General features: G+C 38.7%; 1 protein-coding gene across 1 annotated transcript in view; it reads right to left on the bottom strand.

Annotated features, from left to right (window-relative positions):
• Positions 1 to 24,147, bottom strand: part of COG3 (component of oligomeric golgi complex 3) — a 64,599-nt gene that overhangs the window by 9,092 nt on the left and 31,360 nt on the right. Inside the window, exons 14-20 of the mRNA XM_077778752.1 lie at positions 20,389 to 20,494; positions 15,955 to 16,079; positions 14,408 to 14,497; positions 10,579 to 10,699; positions 7,860 to 7,948; positions 7,616 to 7,750; positions 2,785 to 2,860 (exon numbers count right to left, since the gene is read on the bottom strand). Coding sequence (XP_077634878.1) covers positions 2,785 to 2,860; positions 7,616 to 7,750; positions 7,860 to 7,948; positions 10,579 to 10,699; positions 14,408 to 14,497; positions 15,955 to 16,079; positions 20,389 to 20,494 — 742 coding nt within the window. The remainder of the gene's footprint in view (positions 1 to 2,784; positions 2,861 to 7,615; positions 7,751 to 7,859; positions 7,949 to 10,578; positions 10,700 to 14,407; positions 14,498 to 15,954; positions 16,080 to 20,388; positions 20,495 to 24,147) is intronic.

Raw genomic sequence — 24,147 nt, 5'->3', positions numbered from 1 at the left:
AAGAACAAAAAAAAAAAAAAAAAAAAAAAAAAAAAAAAAAAAAAAAAAAAAGAAAGGAATAGAAGTATAATTTTATGTTTACAACATTTTAAAAGTCCATATATGCCAGTAATATATAATAACTGGGGAAAAAAAGCTATTTATAGTGGTTACCTTTGAGAAGACCACCTTGGAGATAAAAACAGAATTACTTTTCATTTTATATACTTTTTAATAGCTTAATTTTTATATCATATTAAACTTTTTTTTTAATTGAGGAGGGTTGTAACAGAACAGGGCAAGAAAGTATAAGGCTCTTAAGAAGAAAGAACAAACAATGCAGGATTGCTTATTTTTCATAAAAATAGATGAATGCTCCTATAAGGCACTTAATTCCATGTGCTCTCGTTCTGTCCTCACTAACACACTTCAGGGATCCCTAAGTCAGTTATCAGAGCCCGTGATAACCAAAAGGTGGGTGGGAAGCCTAGTGAATACCCTCTAGTTCCTATTAAGGTATATTTCTCAGAGTAAGTTAGCAAACCAGCATCCTAATTTACAACTCAATCTCCTTTGGGTTTATCATGAAATGATCCCCACACATCCGATCAAGTCTGCCTGAACCAGTCACCGCGGGTACCTAGGGCCCTAGACAGGTCCCTAGATTGTTCTCGATGCTCCCACCCCAAACGCCCAAACATCTCTCCAACATTTCAATGCGGACTTCTTGTCACACAGGAGAGGAAAAAGCAACTCCACAGCTCCGTGCGGCTCCACGGGACAGAAGGCACAAGAGGCAAACCAGAGTGCCGCCGCTGTCTGAGCCACGCCCTCCTCCCTCACAAAGTCAGGAAGTGGGTTAATGACAAAAGAGCAAGCCCCACTGCAACCTGTCCCGCTGTCAGCTTCCTTTCCTCCGCTCCCTCCCGCTTTACTAACGCCCAGGCCAGTAATGCCCCGGGACACCACACGCCTAACCGGGGCGCCTCACCAGGCCCCCACTGGGGAAAAGGACAGCCCCGGTTTTGAGTGAAGGAGGATCTTTCCAAAGAGGAAAGAAAAATATATTAATTATGCATCAAGCCCTTGGGCTTAGATGTATTAAATATGCCTATGCCTGTCTATTGGTTTCTACCTATTTAAAAAAAAATTATTGCACCCAAGAGTTTCATTTATATAAACATTCAAAATAAAATCAGCTGTTTCTAAATAAGTCCTGTAAGTGACTGAAACCTTGAGCCGAAGTCCCAATTAACCCAAAGGTGGTCAGAATTCCTTCCGGAAGTGTGCTGAGTTATGGCGTGACCAGTCTGCTCCCAGCTGTGAGGGGTCAGGACAGGCGGCTACCACCACAGCTGACTATGATTAGAATTTCCAGTGTTACCAGTAAGAGAATCGCATTTTCTGTCTTCTGGCAGAACGTACTTCTGCATCACGTATGATCTCCGTCCTTTGGTAACATAATGAAGATTTCAATCTCACACATGATACAAAGGTTTAAAATAATGACGACAGTAAAACATTCACGGTCTCCCTCACAATAAACTAAAAGCCTAAAATAGTCATAAAGTTTATTTGCAATAAAGCAAATCAAGGCAAACCTATATTACATCATCAAAGTTCATGAGACAAAGTATTGGAATAAAATCCCATCTTCATTCAAACACAAGTGATAACTCTGTACATTTACAAATCCTCCTAGGAGATACTCAGCTTCTCCTTCAGCTTCTTAGTTCTAGTTCAACTTCAAATTAACCGGAGGCATTAATAAGACTAACTGAAAATGTTCAGAATGGCCTCAGTTCTTTTCCCCAAAAGAAATACCTGGCAAACATTAATATTCTTTCAATACTGAAAGCCAATTATATTAAAAACCTAACACCAGATTTAGGTGCTGTAGACAGTCAATTTTTTATGGATACTTACCCTGAATTTGGATCTGTATCACTCTGAGCAAAAAGCTGCCCCACCAACTCGGATACAGCTTATCCAGAATTAAAAACAAAATTCTTTTACCATTTTGTCCTTTTTGGTTTCAAAAGATCTCTATCACGATATGGGCCAGAGAATGGCCAAAAATACTAATCTACCAAAATGATTCCTTTCAGTTTAAAGGCAACTTAAAATGCGACAAAACAAACCAACACTAACTCACAAAGTTGTGATTTTAAATACCTGAGGTCTAATGCTAAAGACAAAAAAAAAAAAGAAAAGAAAAGAAAAGAAAAAGTCCCTCTGACACACACACACAAAATTTACATTTAGGAAAGAGGAAGCCTGGAACCTCTCAAGCATTATCTGCCAATCAAACAATGACATGGTCCGCCAACTCCCTGCAGACACCACAATTTTTACTACTCTCCTCGAACACTCCTAAACTGTTAACGAACAGAGGCTGTAAGTCACATTAAGATGTGAAACGAAATAATGACCCAGCACTTCTTCACGTACTACTCGGGCACAGCAGCGGCCCCCTGTCCCCTCGTCTCAGACCACCACCTAGAGTGCTTTCATCAGAGCTCCAGCACGATGAAAAGCAGGTGTACAGAATCAAAGTGTTTCCACCTAAGCCACAATGTGTGTGTATTTTTTTTTTCTTTTTAATTCTTCCTTCCTTGGATTGCTTTTTGAAATGCAAGGAGCCTTGTCAGCCCATTAAGTCGAGTCAGCTCCAAACTGCATCCTGCATCAACACAAACCGCAGGAGGAGCGGGAAACCAACTCTGAGCTGCCAGAGACCACAGAAATGCAATTAATCAACATCCCCCCAAAAGAAATCCCAAATAGTAAATAAACTGCGAATACCTGGCTGGGCCCAAGGCTGCTGTGAAAGAGTGTACTTGGGGCCTCCCTGACTGGCCATCGTCTTCAATGCTGAAACCTGTGGAGGAGACAAAAAGAAAAACGTGTCCTTTCATGTCACCACTCTTGAAGGACACACAACACCATCTGAACCTGTGAGACCGTAACACTAGTCAAAAGTGTAACCCTGAAATCTGCACCATAACCCATAACTCTCTCAATTAAAAACATAATTTAGCAAAACTTCTTTTGTGATTTTAAGGCATGTATGGTCTTGCCTTTGTCCTGAACACCAATGTCCTGCACATCTTAGAGAAGGTAAAACTGAGGACCCAGGGAAATATGAACACAAAACAGGTCTTTTTTTTAAGTGGACTATTACGTTCACATTAAATTATTATTTGTATACTGTTAGAAAAATATCACCCCAGCAGGACAAAATCTCCTTTACATACCTAGGAATTCCTTTTAGTTTATACTTTTACACAGGCAGAGAGAATGTTTTAAAGATGAACAAGACTTCCAAGTAGCATCAAAAGGCACAGCGGACCAACCAGTGCTATGGCTGGTCACTCCTCAGCCATCGGTACAGAGAAGCAAAAGGACATTTGGTCGCCTGGGTAAGTCTGTTCTTAAGATGGCAAATTACAGTGGGGCAAAGGTGTAGTTGGGGACAGTGAAGGACCAAAACTGCATAAAACTTTTTTTTAAATGGTCTGTTAGGTGCCAAAGGTCCAGGCTGTGACCTTGGCCTCACTACAGTCTCGGGAGAAAAATGTGAGAGCCAACTCTTTCGAATAAAGAGGGCCACAGAAGTATTTAGGCAGAAGATGGGCACGGACAGGATACAATGTTAACTCTGATCCAAGCTCGCAGGCCTGCTTGTGTTGCCAGGTGTATAAAATCACCATTTCCTATGTCACCCAATTCCTCTCTGTATCTTTTTAATTGTGAGATGCAGCTTTTAAAGACAAATCATGTATAGGATTATAGATTAGACAATGCTAAAAGAGAAATATGCTCATGTTTAGTATATAGTATCTGAAATACTCCCAACGTAAACATGTAAACATACTCATGGGTCTACATTTACAAAATTAAGAACACAGTGCTGTGACATGTTTTTCCTCCATTTAACTCGAAAATCTGGACATTCTTCTGTGTCCAACAGTTATGTTTTAATAGTAATGGCTTCCTATTCTTCCAGTGATTGTTCCAGAAGGTAATCAATTTCATAATGACACAGATACTGTAGGTTTAGACTGAATTAGTTATTTTTATATTACAAAGCAACACAAACTTGTATACCCAGCTCTATTATCTCAGTAATATATACTTATCTTTAGGTCAAACTGCAAAGAGCATTTTCTTCAAAAGTTTCCCCAATTAACCCTAATCTCGTTCAAAAACCTTATGAGATGAACACAGACCCAGTGTTTCATGATGACACTGAGACACACTTCGTAATGTTTGTATATTTTCTATCTTGTTTTCCCATTGGGTTATAACTCCTTGAGAACAAAAATTAAATTTATAGGTCAAATTTTATCACATGTACTACAATCAGAAGAAATTTAAATTTATAGTGTTGCTGAGGAAATTAATAACAGTTCAGAGGGAATATTAAGAATAAACTCACAACACTTCAGAAAACTACTTGAAAGAAAATGAATATTGCCAAATACAAGTCTGAGTATTTTTAGCATAAACTGGTCCCACCAGGGGGAAACACTTTTAGCTTAGTTATAAACTTGAAATGTACCTCCTTTAAAATGCTTTCATTTGGATTTTTGCTAAAGCAAAACCTGCACTTCAAATGTGTCATATTTTACTATAACATTTCTGCAGCATTTACATAGTCTATTGCAGAAATGATCTTTTGGTCCTCATAATGCCCTTAAGTAGGGAAGAGGGATGCAATAGCTAAGCTTGGAGAAACTACCTCGCTACCATTTCACTCAGGAGGTGGCAGAAGGGGATCTAGAGACAGCTCCGCTTTCCTGAGTGGAAATTCTAGGCTCTCTCTATTATATCCATGGCCAGTCCAACCCCTACTTAAGGGTTTGTTTCAAGCAATGTTCAGTACAATGGAATTCTAAAACAATAAAGAAAAAGTATCAACAGTTTTTGAGTTTGACAGAAGATATCTGATCCAAACTGTTTTCATATGAACTTCCTACCTCCAACACTTAGAGAAGTATTACATTCCCTTAGGGTCACTCAAATAGTTAGAAAAAAAGGTTATTTTTCAAGGAGCAGGAAACAAGGCAATAGAACATGTATGTTCTTTTGAATTTATTTTCCTCAAAAAACTTCATCAATTGTACCAAAAAATCAGGGAGGATGTTTACACCAATCAGATTAAGAGTCTGTAGAAATGTTTGTCTTATGTATACTGGGTCACTCTGCAAAACTTTAGTTTCTCAATCTGTGAAATGAAGATGGCTTACTTTCTTTAGGTGCCAGGGATGTAATGAGCATTAATGAAAACACAGCATCTCCATAAGAAGAGCCAAGGAAGGAGCTATATAAACAAAAAGGGCAATTTATATCAGGTGACAGGGGACCAGAATCACACCTGAGTCTGTAGGCTGAAAAACAAGTCTTCAGACAGCCTAAGAATGTTCTCTCCACTCACACAGCTTGTTTTATTATGCAAACCCATATATATTTTAAAAATCAGTCCAAACTTAAAAACTAGCTGAGAACATTTTGTTGGTGAGGCTTACATCGAAATGGTAAAAATACAGACACCTACAAGCATGCATCCAAATCAGAGATGAAATACGGTTTCCTTTCTGCACCTACGGATGCTGGTTTTCTTGCAATCATTCATCAAGGTACAATCACTGGCTGCCTTATAAAATGCCAACTATAATAAAAGAGGCACAAGAGTCTGTACTTGCAAATTTACCTTTAAAGAAAATCATTCTAAAGTTTTAAAATCGTTTATTTTGTCTCTGCTATTCTCAGCATTCGCCAGATAAAAAGTGAAAGATGCTGGGTCCACAAATTCCAAGAAGCAATGTCTTAAATGATCACGTGTGTGTGTGTGGACTCTAGTGTTCCCGCTGTACGCCTGTGCGGGTGCGCATCTTTGTCTCTGACTCACCCCACTCCACCGGGATGGGGGAAGGGACCTGAATTTGGAATAAGAGAACATAAAAGGGTATCAGTCCTCTGAGCTGTAGTACCTACTAACTATTCTGACTGCAGCCTGAAGAGGAATGAGGGACCAAGGTGGACAAAAGAAAATGAAGCAACAGTGAATGGCCTGAGCAAGGGCAACACAGAGCCTGAGTACAAGGGATGGGATCAGCTTCTCCACGATGTCCAGAGGCAGGGCCTTTCCCTCGCCAATCCCTCAGTGAGGGGGGTACGAAAGAGGTGTCTCCACTATAGATGTGCAGCATGTCCACGGAGGACCATTATATGATTCAGGCGTGGAATACATGTTTTCTACATAAACCTCTCTCTTCTCTCTTTTTTTTTTTTTTGTAAGATTTTATTTTTAAGTAATCTCTACACCCAACTTGGGGCTCGAACACACACCCCCAAGATCAAGAGTCGTTTGCTCCGACTAAGTCAGCCAGGCACCCCATAAGCCCCTAATTTTTAAAAAATGTTTACAGTGTCAGAGCCTTCCAAAATGCACAATTACAGAGTCATTTCAGATTTGCCAAACTTATACTAACATTCGCTTAGTCACATCAATGAATTTACATTCTCTGGACTTCTATGAAGACTATGCTTTTCCAGAAAAACCCTTTAATCCTAGATTTCACTATAATCCACTTGATTATGTCAGAAGATTCAATCTACTGCTCTGTTATTGCAGAATACTCACCTACAACATTTCCCACAAGTATTAATGTGGATACTCTCCCAAAAATACACACTACAAACTACACACATAAGGATAATTTCAGCGAAAACTATGACGACTTGCCTGTAAATTACAAAGTATCAGTACTTGTGCCATTTTTTAAAAATCAAAACCCAGCAGGAAACATTTCCACCATTTTCTTTTTAAATTTATGCTGTGGGGGAAAAACACATATACTCCAAATACTTAATATGAATGGACTAAAATCCAGTAAACATGTACCATGATGCCAGTGATAAACAAAAGAGTAGCTTGACTGCTTTAACATTTCTATATTGCTTTTTTGGTATTTATTATTATTTTTAAAAACAAGTATCTTCTGTCTTTCGAACAAAAATCACAGGCTTCAGGCAGATTAGCGTTGATGGCCCCAGAAAAAAGATTACTGCTAATTCACTTCGTTGTCTCCTGGTCGTTTCAAAGATACATCTTGTCTCCCCAGTTAGGACGTGGGTAAGTAAATTTGAGAGAAAGGGCTGTCATATTTTAATTATTTAATTCTTAATAATTATAATGTCCTCTAATACATGTCCAGACAGACAGCAGAGGCTTAATAAATGAAAGCTAATTTCAAGACTTTCTAAGCATTTTTATGAAGTCCTTCGTAACAGTACTTAAGTATTAAAACAAAACAACAATTAGGTTGAAACAGGAAAGTCAAAGTACCCCATAATCTGATTTTTTTCATTGCTAGCATTCGCCAGCTGATGGGTTTTGGCTAGGAGTCAACATCTGCACTCTTAAAAACCAAAAACTGTGCAACCACCTCTAAAAGTCCAAACCAAAAAGCTTCCGTAATAGGAAACACGGTGATTTCCTAGACGGAATCATTAAGATTTGGGCTTACTATTACTGTCTCCTGCCAGAGTTTTCACAAGAGGGTAATTCAAAAGGAAATCTAAGGAAGGATTCAAAATTACTTTAGCAAGTATGCACCAAGGTCTCTACCTTTGTCATGAACTCCTCCAGCTGCTCTACAAACTGCTTGGTCTGCTGCTGAATAAACTGCTCGCAGGCCGATTTCAGATGCCGGTCTACATCTTTTTTAGAGTCAAGGTAATGTTCTCTTATCTCAGGAGTACCCTTAAAAAGAAGACGACAATTTCCTCCCGTTTTTATGTGCCAAGAAATGACCAGACATGTCAAGAATGCCGTTTATCTCCCACCACCAATGAAACAGACTCCTTCTCACCTCCAACAAGAACTCTATCAAGGCATTGTTGCTATTCAGCCTAAAAAATCTTGGGACAGTCATGGGGTTCAGGATTTTAAATGCTGCATCTGCGAAACAAAATGACTCATCCAGTGAACATGTACAGTTTTAAGAGAAAAGCTGAGTTACTGTTTCAGCGTGTTAATATACACTAGTTCTCTGTTACCGAAGCTGGAGAAGTTTCCTTTGTACCACCTCACCTCCATGAATGGGGGAGCGTGAGATTAGTGTCAACCACAGCTACAGTACCCACACACAGTTATTTTCCAGAAGCCAGACTTGTGACATGATTATTACTCTCAATTATTCATTTACAGAAAAAAAAAAGATAAATGGTAATTGATACCTTAAAATTTCACTGCTATACTTTTAGGGTGCTAAATATGTTTTTCAAAAAAAAAAAAAACTTCACATACTTACCCAGCTTCGTTTGTTAGGATTCTGCCTGGCACAGAAGTTTATTCATTTGAAAAGCAGAGTGAATAAGCTCACGTGTCAGCCAGAAGGAAAACACCAAAAGGACGTATTGACCCCTCAACCTCCAGACCAACTAGAATCTGTGGAATGTACTAACTGAGGTCTCATCGATGTTCAAATGCAATAAGATATAATGTTAGTCATGAGAGGTTAGAGGTTTCAAAGTAGGGACAGCAAGTATCCTAGAGTGATAGTCAGAAAAGATACATCTTCGCTTTGCCACGCTGCAGAAAGCAAAGCACCGAATGCCCCGCCGCTGGTGTTCCCAGCACGCACATGGCACACGGCAGTGCCTTCTGCCCGCACCCCAATCTGACTGAAAAAGATCTCTGTCACACTGGGCACTGAGAGTAAAGCTTTGGTAAATGGCTCCTTGTTTCTGCTGTCTTTTCTACGAGATAACCTAAAAGACTGTGATAAATAGAATCAAATCAGTATATGATAGGATTATATAGGCTTTATGATGTTTTAGGGAAAACATACTTTAAACCAGTATTTGCTAAAAATCTTAGGGCATTTCATTTTCTCACACTTCAGTGGATCTATACCAGAACTAAGGAAGTAGTAACAAATTATGGATTAGGAAATAAGTGAGAGAAAGCAGATCAGCCCTACTTTATTCCATCACTTAAAAAAAATTAAGGACCAGCAGCCCCTCACACTCTTCAAGGTTAGAACACTATTCCTGTGCTTCACACTGAAAGGGCTGAAGGGAATCAACTAGACCAGTTGGGGGATGGAAGCCTCTGATGAGAATAAGTTCTAAAAAAATNAATAGGCGCGCCTGAGTGGCTCAGTCAGTTAAATGTCCAACTTCGGCTCAGGTCTCACTGTTCGTGGGTTTGAGACCCTCTGAGCTGTCAGCACAGAGTCTGGAGCCTGCTTCGGAATCTGTGTCTCCCTCGCTCTCTGCCCCTCCCCCTGCTCACAGTCTGTGTGTATCTCTCTCTCTCACTCAAAAATGAACATTAAAAAATAAATAAATCATAAAATATATAAATAACACACAGGCTTACTATTCAAATTCCAACAAAACCAAAAGGTATTCTCTGTGGTGAAAAGGAGGGGCATTAGGAAAAGAAAGAGTAAACTGTTGTAACATGGCTCATGGAAGAGACCACTTTGGTTCTCAGGTGAATTAGATCAAGCCCGCTATTTTACAAGCACAGTCATTAGGGAACTAACAACCAGCCACCCATGCAAATCCTGTGTTTGGAGTGCTCCTAAACCACAGAGTACAGGAAATCATGTGAGTAACTATTTTCTCAATTCCCTCAATTTTTAAGAGAGAAGTTCATTATATAAACAAGGGCTTAAGGCAGTGGAGCTTAATTCTCTTGGAAATGGTTAAGAAAAGATAAAGTTTAGAAAAATTTGTAAGTAGGGGAAACCAGGGATATTCTTAGTACTGTATATCTTGAACCACTTAAAACCAACATCTTAGAAAATAACTATTTTATGATCTTTCAGAAGTCAGGTCTCTTGCTAATCCAGTCAGAGACAAATCATCAGGAGGGATGAATCATCTTTCCCAAAATGATTCAATGTCTATTAACAATTCAGAACCCCTATCCACTTAATTATTTAACAACTAGCTGATTTAATAATACCAATTAGGCTTATTTAAGCACCTAGAGCTTATAAAGCACTTAAACATACATTTTCATGCTTAATGATATCAATAACCTGGTGAAATTATCATGACAAGTTGATTCTGCTCATTTCACCTGGGACAGAAAAGCTAAAACCCCCATCCGAGATCACATAAGAGCCAGGAAATGATGGGCCAGGAACAGAACCCAACTCTTTCAGACTCTTAGATAAGTACTCCTCCATTTCACCCAGCTGGCTTCCTGAATTTTCATGAACTAACAAACTCTACTCAATGTTTAAAATTGCTCCAATTAGCTGACACTGTAAGTAGTTGTTACACTGATTTTTCATTTTTTAACTGGTTATGGTGATATGTGGCAGAGTCAAAGAGAAGTAACACTATATTACAAACTGAAATGCTCAGATACAGCTCCCTTCATAAAGAAAATACAGCAAGTTAGATGTAATTAGGACGCTGACAGCTCAGCTTAGTACGAACAAGTAACAAGCTTAGCAAGCAGAGCATGCAAAACAATTGCAGATGAACATAAAATAAACCTATGACCCTTGCTGACACATTTGGACAGGTCAAACACACCCAACTGTGCCAGCCAGGACAATAAAGTACCTCTAGTTTTCTTGAGGTCCAGGGAAATTTCCTTAATGGTGAATTCGGTATGAAATGGAGCAATCTGTTCACGAAGGATCAAAAGGTGCTTAATTAAGAAAAGTTGTCCATCAATCTGAGTCTAAATTGTAAGACAGAAAAACGGGTATTACCACAGATTAAATTAAAAACATACAAAACACATGTGTTATTAATCAACATTAATCTACCTAACTTCGTGGCCCTTATCCTATCCATATGTACCCATGCTCCTTTGCTGTGCAATAAACTCTTCCCATGTTACCCATGTTAGAATTCTCTGGAAAAATATTGCTGCTAACACTTACATGGCCATCCACTCTATTTACTTGGTCAATCCAAGGAAGTAAATCAGACCAAAGGTTGGAAGGTTAACACATTTAGAGAAAGAAATCAAATCTACTTTAACTTGGTTCAGAAACAGAAGAGATGGAGTGACCCAACCTCAGCACAGAGCAGGAAGTTCGAAGCATGAGCATGATTCTGACCTCTCACATAGCTTTCTAGCTTCTCGTCAAATAATATGGCTCTCATTATTTGGTCAAAGTGGTTTCAATATCCAGAATATCAGAAATACATTTACACAAAAGTACAAAAGGAGTTTCCTAATGAGAAATGAGCTGGGGCTACCATTGTGGATTACCCTCCCACCGACACAGCCCTGCCTGCCTACACCCTGGGAGAGGCTGCACCGGACACTATGGACAATAGCCAAAGTATGGAAAGAGCCCAAATGTCCTTCAATGGATGAATGGATCAAGAAGATGTGGTATATATATACAATAGAGTATTACTCAGCAATCAAAAAGAATCAATCTTGCCATCTGCAATTACATGAATGGAACTAGAGGGTATTAGACTAAGCAAAATTAGAGAAAGACAAGTATCATATGACTTCACTCATATGAGGGCTTTAAGATACAAAACAGATGAACATAAGGGAAGGGAAGCAAAAATAATATAAAAACAGGGAGGGGAATAAAATTTAAGAGACTCTTTAAATATGGAGAACAGAGGGCTGCAGGAGGGGCTGTGGGAGGGGGATGGGCTAAATGGGTAAGGGGTATTAGGGAATATACTCCTGAAATCATTGTTACCCTATACGCTAACTAACTTCGATGTAAATTAAAAAATTAAAAAAGAGAGAGAGAGAGTGGCTGCACCAGCATCTGCCCTGTTAGGGCCCGTCCAGAACAGCCTAATGTTTCAAGCTTCATTGCCAAAGCTCAGTCCCAATCCTGAAACAGTGAAAAATGATAACTTTCATTTCAGGAAAAAGTCTGTGTATTAACAAAAGCAAGGCTGTGTTTGTTCGTTCTTGCCACTTATTCAAGACAGAATCTTACTCTGAAAATATTTCTAACAATGTTATACTATACTAGGAAAAGAAAAAAGTCCTTCAGTACAGAAGAAAAATTTTAAAGGGGTTATTAAGCAAAATAACTCCTCTCTGGTCTCTCCCTCTCTTCCTTCCTTCTAAATCAACTCATAATCAATACAGAAGTATGATTTATTGATGGAAAGTCACTTTGCACTCCGGCACACAGAGCATTAAATAACCAGGAAACACTACACATTCTGAACACTTGCTCTATTTTTCAAAAACCTAACAACTCTAAGGGGCAAAAATAGTACAATGCAAACTGGCTTTACTAAAGCTGTTATCCAGCAAATACTATCATGTTAGTAATTTACTGATATACTAGGTGCTCAATTTAAGTACGGAAGAACAATTTCTTGCCTTAAAAAGCTCAGACACTAAGTGATCATTTTCTTGAAAGGCAAAAGTGCAAACTCAGGAATGAAAATAAATTAGCTAACACCACATAGAGGGCTTCCTCATACATACTTAAACCCCTTATAATATGTAGGAAGCAAAACTAGATAAAATAGCACAGCCTCACAGGGGAAGGATTAAAGAATCAAAAACCCCTTCACTCCTCCCTTTAAAAAGAGGACAGTGTGTATAAGACCTAAGACTATAAACTTATTTTTAAATTAGGTCATTTTTGGGGCGCCTGGGTGGCTTAGTTGGTTAAGCGTCCGACTTTCGCTTAGGTCATGATCTCACGGTTCGTGGGTTCGAGCCCCACGTCGGGCTCTGTGCTGACTGCCAGCTCAGAGCCTGGAGCCTGTTCCAGAGTCTGTGACTCCCTCTCTCTCTGACCCTCCCCTACTCATGCTGTCTCTCTCCTAGAAATAAATAAAACATTTAAAAAAAATAAAAAAATTAAAAAAATAAATAAATTAGGTCATTTTTTTCCTGATGATCTAAGAAATACATGCTCATTCTAGAAAATCTGGAAAGTAAGAAAAGTATAGAGAAAAGAAGGGAAAAATCATCCATAGTCCCCCAAAAGCTTTCAATGTTATTGTTTTGCTGCATTTTTACCACATAAAGTCATACTGTATATCTGATTTGTATCCCTTTTTTTGCCTTAACGTATTTAAGTTGAATGTTATTGCTTCATTAAAAAATTTAATGGCCATGTAATAGTCTACTATATGGAATATGCCATGATTTATTTAACCATTTACCTAATATTAGAATGTCTTTCCTGATTTCACATATTTCAAGAAATGTAAGAGCTCAGACTTTGAATCACTTTTTAAAACTTAAATCTGCCTGTCTACAACTAACTTTCCATCCTCTTTCTAGCATACAAACATTCTGACCCTCCATTCCATGAGTGGAAGAATGCCGTGGTCACAAACAGAGGTCCAACTTTCCTAGCAAAATAATCCAAAATTNGGAGGGGGGGGTGTGTGTGTGTGTGTGTGTGTGTGTGTGTGTGTGTGTGTGACTAATTTATCTAAAACCTGAATACTCCAGCAACAAAACAGTTCCCCTGGAAACACCTCCCACAGCTCCCTCCCCAGGGGCAAAAGGTGTTGTAACAGAGGGTTAAAAAGAGCAACACTTCTGACCAGGCTGTAAAAAAATCTCAGAGGCCTTGGGAGCAGGCTTCAGCCCAAGATGCCTTCTTGATTAACAACTGGAAGTCACAAAGTCATGGCCACTACTTCCAGTCGTGCAACCCACTGGCCACAACTGCTTGTCTTCCAAATAGACTTGGTTGGTTTCCTCCATTCAACTATTTAAAACCATCACTGAAGGATGATTATAAATGGCTATGTTTCCTTGAAAACAGTTTTGGTCTTCCAGGGAAACAGGAAATCTACTACCTTCCCAGTTTCTAAGGCTATAATAAGAAACCTTTATCCTACAGAATGCATAACCTAAGTACCATTTTTGGTACTTTAGCAAAGTTGGCACTCTTTCATACAGCGTAGTCTTTACTTAGCACTATAACAAAATACAACTGAGTCTTGAACAACATGGTTTGAACTGCACTGGTCCACTTATAAACTCGTGCATGTTTTTAGAGGACAGTAATGTAAATGTTATTTTCTCTTCCCCGTGACTTTCTTAATAACATTTTCTTTTCTCTAGCTTACTCTATGTTAAGAATCCAGTACATAATACATGTAACATCCAAAATGTGCTAATTGACTATGTTATCAGTAAGGCTTCCAGTCAACAAAAGGCTATTTATCAGTAGTTCAGTGTTTTGAGGAATCAAAAGTTCTACATAGATTTTCAACTTTGTGGGGGGACCTGTGCCCCGTAACTCCTGTGCTGTTCAAGGGTCAACTGTTCTAGCTTCTCTTAAAGGGCCTCAAAATTAAATCATATTAAAGAAACATATCCTACTGCCAAAATGGCTTTAAATTTCTGTGCCTATAAATAAATGCTGTATTGAACAATACTGTTATAGGTAACAAGATTTCACCTAACACTTCATCAAACCTTGTTTTTGCTGATAGACTCTGATGCTCCAAGTAGTGACTGAATGCAGGCAGACAAGGCTTCCTGGGATAATCCTTGGAACACTGCCCTCTGGTGAAATAAAAGAAAAACATTACCCTGACGTGTTTCACAACACAGGAAAAAGAAAAATTGTATGCTGAGTACAACGAACAACGAATGCTTGCTTACCCTCATCCACTGAATTAAGTTATATTATTGGCAATATTCCTCCTGGAATTTCCTACTCATATTCCTATTTCTAGACCAATACATAGTTTTGTAGTTTGCATCTCTCAAGACACTCATGTGACCTTTCGACAACATCTCCTGAGCACCTATTTCATGCCAGGCTCTGTGCTAAGAGCCAGATGGGTAGTGGTGGGTGGACAAGGCATATGTGGTTCTGACCCCATGGAGCTGTGACTTCATTATGTTGAGGCTTTTCTTAAACTCAATAAAATCAACTTTAAAACAAAGCCTCAGTAAACCAAGTTCTAAAAAAATGTATCTCTATGCAGGGGGTAGAGAGAATATACACACCCCTTTTGAACTATATTCTTAAGCAACAGTAGCATCTGGACAATTAATTACATAGCTGTTGTATTTAATCACTTTTCTCTTTATACGCTATTGGAGTTGTTACACAATTTAAAGTAAAACCACTGAATTTTAGGGTTGCCTGGCTGGCTCAGTCAGAGGAGCCTATAATTCTTAATCTTGGGAGGTAAGTTCAAGCCCCATGTTGGGTATAGAAATTACTTAAATAAATAAAACTTAAACAAAACAAAAGAACACTGAATCTTATAAACTAGTTCAGCAGCAACTTCTTAGGAAAAAAATGTAGACAAATCTAATCTTTCAAGATTGATAATCACCCATCACTATGCATCTATATTAATCATATTAAACATTCTGGAATGTATACAATAACTCTTACCTAAAATCAATGCAGTGTTTAAGTTGGTGCTTAAAAAAAAAGGACTGCTAATTTCAGCAAATAACTAAAATTAATCCCATGATTAGAAACACATGCAACCTTAACACCACTTATCAAGGATGCTGATTTAAATGGAGTACAAAACTAATGTAGATGCATTTAATAATAAATTTAATACTAAATGTATATTATGCCCATGTGACACTGGACATGTCGCTTAACCTTTCTGCATGTCTTTTTCCTTATCTACAAACTAAACTAAAACAGATGACTTAACTAGTAGTTTTAAAAAGTATGTGGTCATAGATCCCTATAAAAAGGAATAAAAGCCTTCTCAGAACTACACAAATATACACACAAATATAAACATACATACACAATTTTGCCCACACTCCTCAAAGGCCACTAGTGAATTCTAAGGGTCTCTAGAATGCACAGGTTAAGAATTCCTAATTTAGACTGAGCTTAACCTTACCTCTATACTGAAAAATCATATGATTTGAATTTAATACCAACAAAATAGTACATCAATATCTTAAAATTAAAATTAAAAAATTTCACATGAAAGAACAAGCAATTTACAGTGAAGATACAGAATTTACACACATACATCTATGCATCTGTACAATTTGGAGAGACACACAAGAGTTCTTCGAACTGTAGGATACCACATTCCATGAAGATCTGCTGGAGAAATTGTGGTCTGTGGTCTAGGATTGAGGGATTCTGTTGAACCTAAAAACCCAAATGGAAAAGAAGACACATTTCACACACACACATAGAGAGGTCTGTCTTATTTGCATGGCAACTATAACCTGTTTGTTCTTGCTAGTTATCAATACCTAGAGGCATCCATTTTTTCTAGTTTTTTTCACCTTTAATCAAGAATGCCAACGGGGAGCACCTGGCATGGAGCATGGAACTCTTGAATTCATAAGTTCGAGCTCCATGTTGGGGGTACACTTTACTTAATTTAAAAAAAAGAAAAAGAAAAACGAAATCATAAAAAAAAAAAAATGCAACAAGATTACCCCAATGCCACTGATTACAATGTGTGATATACACACATTCTAGCCTCATATATATGCTTAGCTCAAATAGCTATCCCCAAACTGTGATCAATAATCTTTATGGAATAAATGAACAATATATACACATTATACAAAAAGGAGGTAGATCTGTATGTAGTCACGTGGAAGCAAGTGGGAGCCTATGGAGGTGGAGGAATGACAAGAAAACAAAGCAGTGTTAAACAGAAAAATTTCAAAGCTGGTTTGCCTGACGACCTGCTTTCCATGATCTGAGCTGTATTACATAGGCCTCCTCAGTCTATACACTTTCCAGGTGAAGAGAATTGTCCCCCTTCTCTCCACGACAGGTCAGACACTGCTGAGGGTGAGGAGGAGACGGAGCGGGGCTTGGTTGGCTTTGTAAGGAAAGCACAACTGTTTTGGCTCAAGAGATCAGAGTTGAAATGAGCCACAAAAGCAAAGCTAAGATAACACTTTGGAACAAGAGGGGAGAATGAAATATGGGGAGGGCATTAGGAAACTTTATTAAATGTTTTAGTGCAGTCATGGTTTATGGTTATGTAAGAGATGTCCTTACTTTCTGGAGAGATGATGAAATACTCAAGAGTAAACTGGCAATGATGTCAATAATTTACATTAAAATGATTTAGCAAAAGATTGGGGCACACAGCTGGCTCAGTCAGAGGAGCATATGGCTTTTGATCTTGGGGTCATGAGTTTGAGCCCAACATTCAGTGTAGAGGTTATGTAAATAGGTAAACTTAAAAAAAATATATATATATAATAAAACGATTGGCAATAGAATATATGTGTATGTAATGTGATAAAATGTGAAGTCTTAAACCAGGTGGTGGGTACTGGTAGGCACTGTTCATTGTGTCATTTTTTCTACTTTTCTGTGTATTTGAAATCTTTTCAATAATAAAAAAATAAAAGTATAGCCAAGTAAAACATAATTCCCTTTTTTAAAAAAGAGGCAGAACTGCCTATGCTTAGAAGGAGGTCCAGAGACTGTGGTATATAGAGTTTTGAGTGAAAACAAAGAGGAGAATGTTGTGGGTTAGTGCTTTCATTTTATAATTCTGTAAGCTTAATTTTCTGCTTTTCAAAAGCATGTAATACCTGTGTCATTTCAAAAGCCCTTCTATGGGGCCGTACTTTAAACTAAAATAACTTTATATGATGTTCCTTAAAAAGAATAAGCTAGACAAATTTCATCAAAGAATATTTAGGAGATTAAGTATCTATTATGTCTGCAAGACCCCTCCTTCAAAATAAAGAGCCAAAAAATTACCCCCAAATAAAAGTTTAGTGAAACAAATCTATTTTAAGTACTTTAAAGCCAGAAGTTGGCTTATTTTTTCACTTTCCTGTGAAGTATAGTTAACATTACAACAACTGACACAGGAAAAGTTTACTTACGTGGCAAACCATCAAAAGGCAAGTGTCTACTAGCTGCCCCAATAGAATAAAGAGAGGAACAAAGCCAAGTAACAGGGCTTCTCCCTCAGCCTCCGGTGGTCTCCCTCCAGCATCGTCCCTGAGCCCACCCTCCCCTCACCCGCCCTACGCAGAGAACAGCCTATCCTTTTTAAGACACTGATAATCAGCCTCTTCACACAATGGTTCCTCACAGTGGCCGGGACACCTAGTTCTACTACAGGAATGCCATGTTGTTCAAAGCCCTCACTTTGGAGGCTTCTCATTCTCACTGCCGGCATACCAAGAACTGAGAAAAGGGATTATACTCTTTGTTTGCCCCCCCTGCCATTTGACTCAGTCTTGCTTTTTCCATCCCAAATTCCATCACCATTGTAAGTACCATCAATAATCATACAAACAACCATATGGCTGTCCCTGACCCTCCCAATTCCAAAGACCTTCATTTCCATCCCTGCACCCCCAACCCTACAGACAGATTTTCTCAAGACTTGCGCTCAGTAGTATTTTACTACTTTCTACAGACTTTCTTATTACTCCAAACGATTCTACCTCTTAATTATTAAACCCTAGCATCCCACTCTGACCACAGTATCTATGTGATGTCCTATTTCTCACCTGTTTACCCAAGCTACACTGCCAACACCTCCTCCTTTGGCTTCAATCACACCTTACCCTCTTGCTCGCTTCTGACCTCTCTGGCTGTTCCTCCTCACTTCGCCCAGGACACTCCATTTTGCTCCTTACTGTCAGCACCTGTTAAGGTTTGCTTTCAGATTCTTTTCTCTCTCTCTCTCTCTCTCTCTCTTTTTCTCTCAGATTTCTGTTACTATCACTCTATTCTGGGCGCTGGGGTGATCCTATACAGGCCCACAGCATCAAGTACTCCACTGTCTTCATATCCAAGTCAGTCTTCCTCTTTAAAGCTCTAGAGCTGTGCTGTCCAACAGAAACACAATGCGAGCCATAGATGTGACACATTAAAATGCCACATTGAGAAAGGCAAAAAAAAAAAAAAAAATGGAATGGGTTTTAATATATTTAACCCAATATATCTAAAATATCACCATTTTAACATGTAATCAGAAATTACTAATAAGGTATTTTCCATTCTTCATGTTAAGCCTTAGAAATTTGGTGTGCATTTTACATGCTAACAGCATATTCAGGCGAGCCACATTTCACATGCTCAGTGGCAGGTGGCTACCATATTGAACAGCTTGGCTCCAGATTAATATACACAAATCTTCTTAGTTGTCTACATGGACCCTACTAAGTCTTCCTCAGCCCCCGCATCTAGCGTGACATCAAATTCTACTGACTCAAGCTTCTAACCATAAGTCTCATCTATATACTTCTCTCCATCCCTCATTAGTACCCTGCTTCAAACCACCTTTATCTTTCAAATGGAAAACAAAAAAATCTCCTAACTAGTCTCTACAGTTCTGCCAACAATGCCTTATTAATTTTCAGGCCAGGCATAGGTAAAATAATACAGACTCTCCTGGGGAAAGGGAAAGTGTACAAGACCAGGGCTGGCAAGACAGAAATGTAATCTAGTCTCTCCAATTACTCCTGAGAAGGTTTTCTAGGACCAAGGTGTATACTAGGACCAAGAGGTATACTAAGACATGGCACAGATTCTATTTCAGGGGAGGAAATTTTAACCCCCTATGGGTCTCTCTCCCTATGGGGCAAGCATGATAAAATGGCTTTGCCAGAGAGGGAGTATCCAGGCTGCCTGGCGCTCTGGCTGAGGTATCAACTGTTCATAGACTAACTCACAATACCTGATGATGCCCTAAACCTGGGAACGTGGAGGCAGCTGGGACCCTTGCAAGGCTCCCACTCTCAGTACCCCCTTCCCAGGCCATCCTGGCTCCATGAGGAGCTGAGCTTCACTGTCCCCCTTACAGCGAGAAGGAGAGATAATAAGCCAGCTCGCTGTCTACATAACTCGTGAGCATCCAGGACAATTCCTCGACAGTTTTGCTCCCTGCAAAAAATGCACCATAGTCCAAGCTATCCCATACATTTCCATCAGTACTTTATCCCAGTCCCAGGCACTCATATCTGGTGGTACCAAGATGCTAATACACTATACTACCAAGAAGTTCAAAGCCCACAAGGCTATCACTGACACCTACGCGGCCTGTTTTATCTGCTCCTTCCCTATGAATAAACAATGTCCAAACATCCCAAACCTCCTGACTTCCCCAAAGCACCCCATGGCCTCCATTCTTGCATGCCTGCTTCCATGCTAGTCTGTCTCAAACAACCTTATTCACCTGGCTTCGTTCTTGCCTTTATAACCAGCTTTCAGACACCACATGTCTCACTGAACATGTGAATCTCCTTTCATAATTTTGATGACCTCTGTCCATGATCCAAGAGTGGCCTGTGTATAACTTTAGGCATGTCACCACTGAATTACATCTGTGGCTTGTCAATCTCCCCCCACTTGTGTGTGGGCTCCTCGAAGGCACACAAGCTGTTTCTCATGCCTGGAACATGATGAGTCCTCAACAAAAGCTTAAATGAATGAATAAAAGTTGGTTTAAACATTAACATACCAGATTTTGTTAGGTTATTAGACTCTGTTTCCTCTAACTGAACATCTGAAAATGAAGTTTCCGTAGGTACCTTCTTCTGTTCATCTTTTAAACTCTGTGCAATTTGCTGTGTAAAGAAATCAGGAAGAAAATTAAAGTGTAGTTTTCGGCTGTATTTAGCAATATGAACACATTCTTTCCAAAAAGTTAAAAAAAAAAAAAAAACCCACCTAGTTAACAAATGAATGGACTAATGAAGAGAACTGAGGCAAAACAACCCACGAAAGTGAAAAAATTAAATTAGTATAGAGTGTCCCTATTCTCATAAACACATACATGGCCTTCTGTGAACCACTCATGTCAGAACCATGGCCAGGTATCTGCCAGAGGGTCAAACACACAAGGCTCATATAGAAAGCTACTTTCAACTTCATGTTTAGAAACAAAGTTTAAGATTGGATACATTCTGAATGTCAGAAATGCTTTATCAAGTAACTGGCCAATTCAAACAACTCATTTTCTCTTTATGTGTGAACGGCTATAGCAAGCTATTTTTCAGATTATTAAAAATTAGCTTATGGACTAAGGCTATTCAACCCTTCTTCACTGCTGAAAACATAACACCAAATACACACAGGTCACTAACTACTAAGTTAGTAGTGAAATGGAGACCTAACAGAAACCTAGCTACTGCCAAAAGGAATGGCCAGAGAACTATTTGGGAGACCGACTCCGGCCAGTCCTCTTACTCTGTGTGCAGAAACCAGAAAGTGTAGCTAATCCCTGAATGGCACACAGATGGCACAGAAGATCACTTTATACCCCTGCCCCTCACCAAAAGAAAAACAAAGCAAGCATACTTACCAAAAGCGGTGTCCTTAAACCAAAAGGTCTACACAAGAAAGCATCAGGATACTGGCCATGTGATGACTGACTAAACATACTAAATGCGTCACTAAATTATACTGGGAGGGGGCCTTTAGTAATGTCATCACCTAACGGCCTATTAGATAGACTATGAGAGGCATTCTGTCTGCAATATGAAACTACTATAAAGACAACAAGGAAAGGAGGGGAACAAGGAAAAGAACACAATTACCCAGATTGGGCTGAGAAACAGATCCAGTCTTTGTCATATACACTTGATGGTCTTCAATGCCAAGGTAACTCCTGTAAATGGAACTATCTATTGGTTCCCTGGAATTACTGGCAGTATCCAGATGCCAAAGAATTCCTACTATGAGCCTGCAGAATAAGAAAAGCTGGGCAAAAAACTAACAGACTAACAGCCCCAATACTACATGCCCTACCTATCATGTATCTGATCCCTGCATGGTTGATTTTTCATATTTTATATATATATATATTTATATATATATATGTACTCTGCAAACAATTAATATAACTACCCAAAATATAAATTTAAATAGAAGTGAGGAGAAGGGATGAAAGCTGAGGAGTATATTCATAAGATAGGTGAGGGCATTAAACCAAATAGCCTGGTATATTTCAAGTCTGTTAGCTTTAAAACAAACATACTTCTTACTACACCTTTATCAGCCTAGGCACTGAAATAAGTTAAGTGAATATGCTGGTGAGGATGGGCAGCAACAGGAATGGGTTAGTATACATACATGTATTTCTTTGCTCTGTCAGCTGAGAGGATCCAAGAGGAACCCTCTATAGCTATGAGCACACCCAGCACCTAGACTTTGTTTTCTAATACCATTCTCCAATGACAGATGCCAGGACTCCTTGGAGAAATGGTGACTATAGGGCTATGCCGGGAAATAGACCAGATGCGCCTGGAGCACATTACAGAGCCAGGAGACCAGGAAGTGCTCAAAAAACATACAAACAAACCTATAAGCCAGGGATATGTCAAAGGGACTCAGGAACCAACTGAAAGAGCTCCCAGTGGTCAAAGTTGGAACTATTTGACCAATAGATTAAATAGCAGTGGACTATAACCCAAAGTATAAAATAAATATCTATAAGTCCCTACTGGTATCAATAAATGATTAAATACATACATATATGCATAGAAGGAAAAATATTTCCCTTGTAAAAAAAATTCTGAATAATTTATGTAAATACTCTGCACCTCAAGGAAGCACACAGCTTGGGCAAAAAGATCAACTTTCCAGCGAAGAAAGCTGACAATGCTATCTCAGCTAGGTGAACAAGGTCAGTAACAACTTGATAAGTCATGTTGACAGCATCTACCTTAGACATGATGTGCTAAAAAAGGTACTTTGGGTTTTCCTCCTCAAAACACATACCCCCCAGTCTAATCAGGAGAAAAGCATCAAATTCCAATGGCGGGGGGTGTGGTGGGGAGTGGGAGGTGGAAACCCTATAAAATACTTAACCAATTCTCCTCAGAAATGTTAAATTAAAATCATCAAAAACAAGGAAAGTCTGAGAAACTGTCATAAGCAAGAAGAGCCTAAGAGAATATGAAAAACAAATGCAATATAGTATCATAAATGGGATAATGGGTTCCTGGAATTGAAAAAGACATTACATAAAAACTAAGGAAATCCAAATAAACTATGGCCTTTAATTAATACCACTGTATCATTACTGGCTCATTAACCGTAGCAAATGTACCATACTAACATAAGATGTTAATTAGCAGAGACGACTGGATGTGGAGTACATGGGACCTCTCTGTACTACCTTCTCAATTTTTCTGTATATCTAAAACTATTCTAAAAAGTAAAATCTATTAAACAAGAAAAGAAAATCAGGATGTGTGACATCCAGGAAAAGTAGTCTAAACAGAAACAGGATAATATCTGAGCCACATTTATAACTTAACAACAGCGATTACTCAGGAACAAAAGGTATGGGGATGAATATAGGCTACACTTAGGAAGAAATGGACTTAAAACTATTTTTCACAGACTAATAAATTTAAGTCAGCGCTCCTGCTGTAAGCCAATAATAATTAAGGTAAGATAGTTTATAAATCTTGGAAAAATTAGACTACATTTTTAAAAATACATTAGAAACATGTAATGACTTAGCAAAATTATTTCAGGGAACATTTTCAAATTTACAGGTAGGAAAATTTCCTTTGGAACTTTTCAAATAAAATAATCAGGCTGCTACTGATAACTGTTTAGGGGTGCCTGGTGGCTCAATCGATTGTCTAACTCTTGATTTCAGCTCAGGTCACAATCTCAGTTTGTGGGATGGAGCCCCACATCAGACTCTGCACTGATAGGGCAGAGCCTTCTTGGGAGTCTCTCTTTCCTCTCTCTCTCTCTGCTCCTTCCCTAGTCACACACATTCTCTCTCTCTAACATTTAAAAAAATAATAAAATAAAATAAAATGCACTTTTATTTGAAATATTTTAGATATTCAAATAAACTGGATCATGTAATTTGTTTTAATAAGTTAAAAAGTAGTCATATTCTGGGGCCCCTAGATGGCTCAGTTAGTTAAGCATATGACTTTGGCTCAGGTCCTGACCTCACAGTTGGTGAGTTCGAGCCCCACATGGGGCTTTCTGCTGTCAGCATGGAGCCCACTTCAGATCCTCTGTCCCCACCTCTCTCTGCCTCTCACACACACTCTCAAAAATAAAAACAAACATTAAAAAAGTCACCTTCTTATAGGTAAGGGAAACTGAAAGAACAACGCCCTTCGTTTTAAATTTTACTACAGAAAAACAGAAACATCAAAACTCACCTTTATTAAGAAGCCAATGTCTTATTTTTAAATAATAAATAACCCAAACTCATAGAAACTAAGAAAAGACTGGTGGTTGT

The sequence above is a fragment of the Crocuta crocuta genome, unplaced genomic scaffold, assembly GCF_008692635.1.
Source record: "Crocuta crocuta isolate KB4526 unplaced genomic scaffold, BGI_CrCroc_1.0 scaffold586, whole genome shotgun sequence".
Taxonomy (NCBI): domain Eukaryota; kingdom Metazoa; phylum Chordata; class Mammalia; order Carnivora; family Hyaenidae; genus Crocuta; species Crocuta crocuta.
Note: the sequence above shows the minus strand (reverse complement) of the source record. Positions and strands in the feature narration are given on the sequence as shown.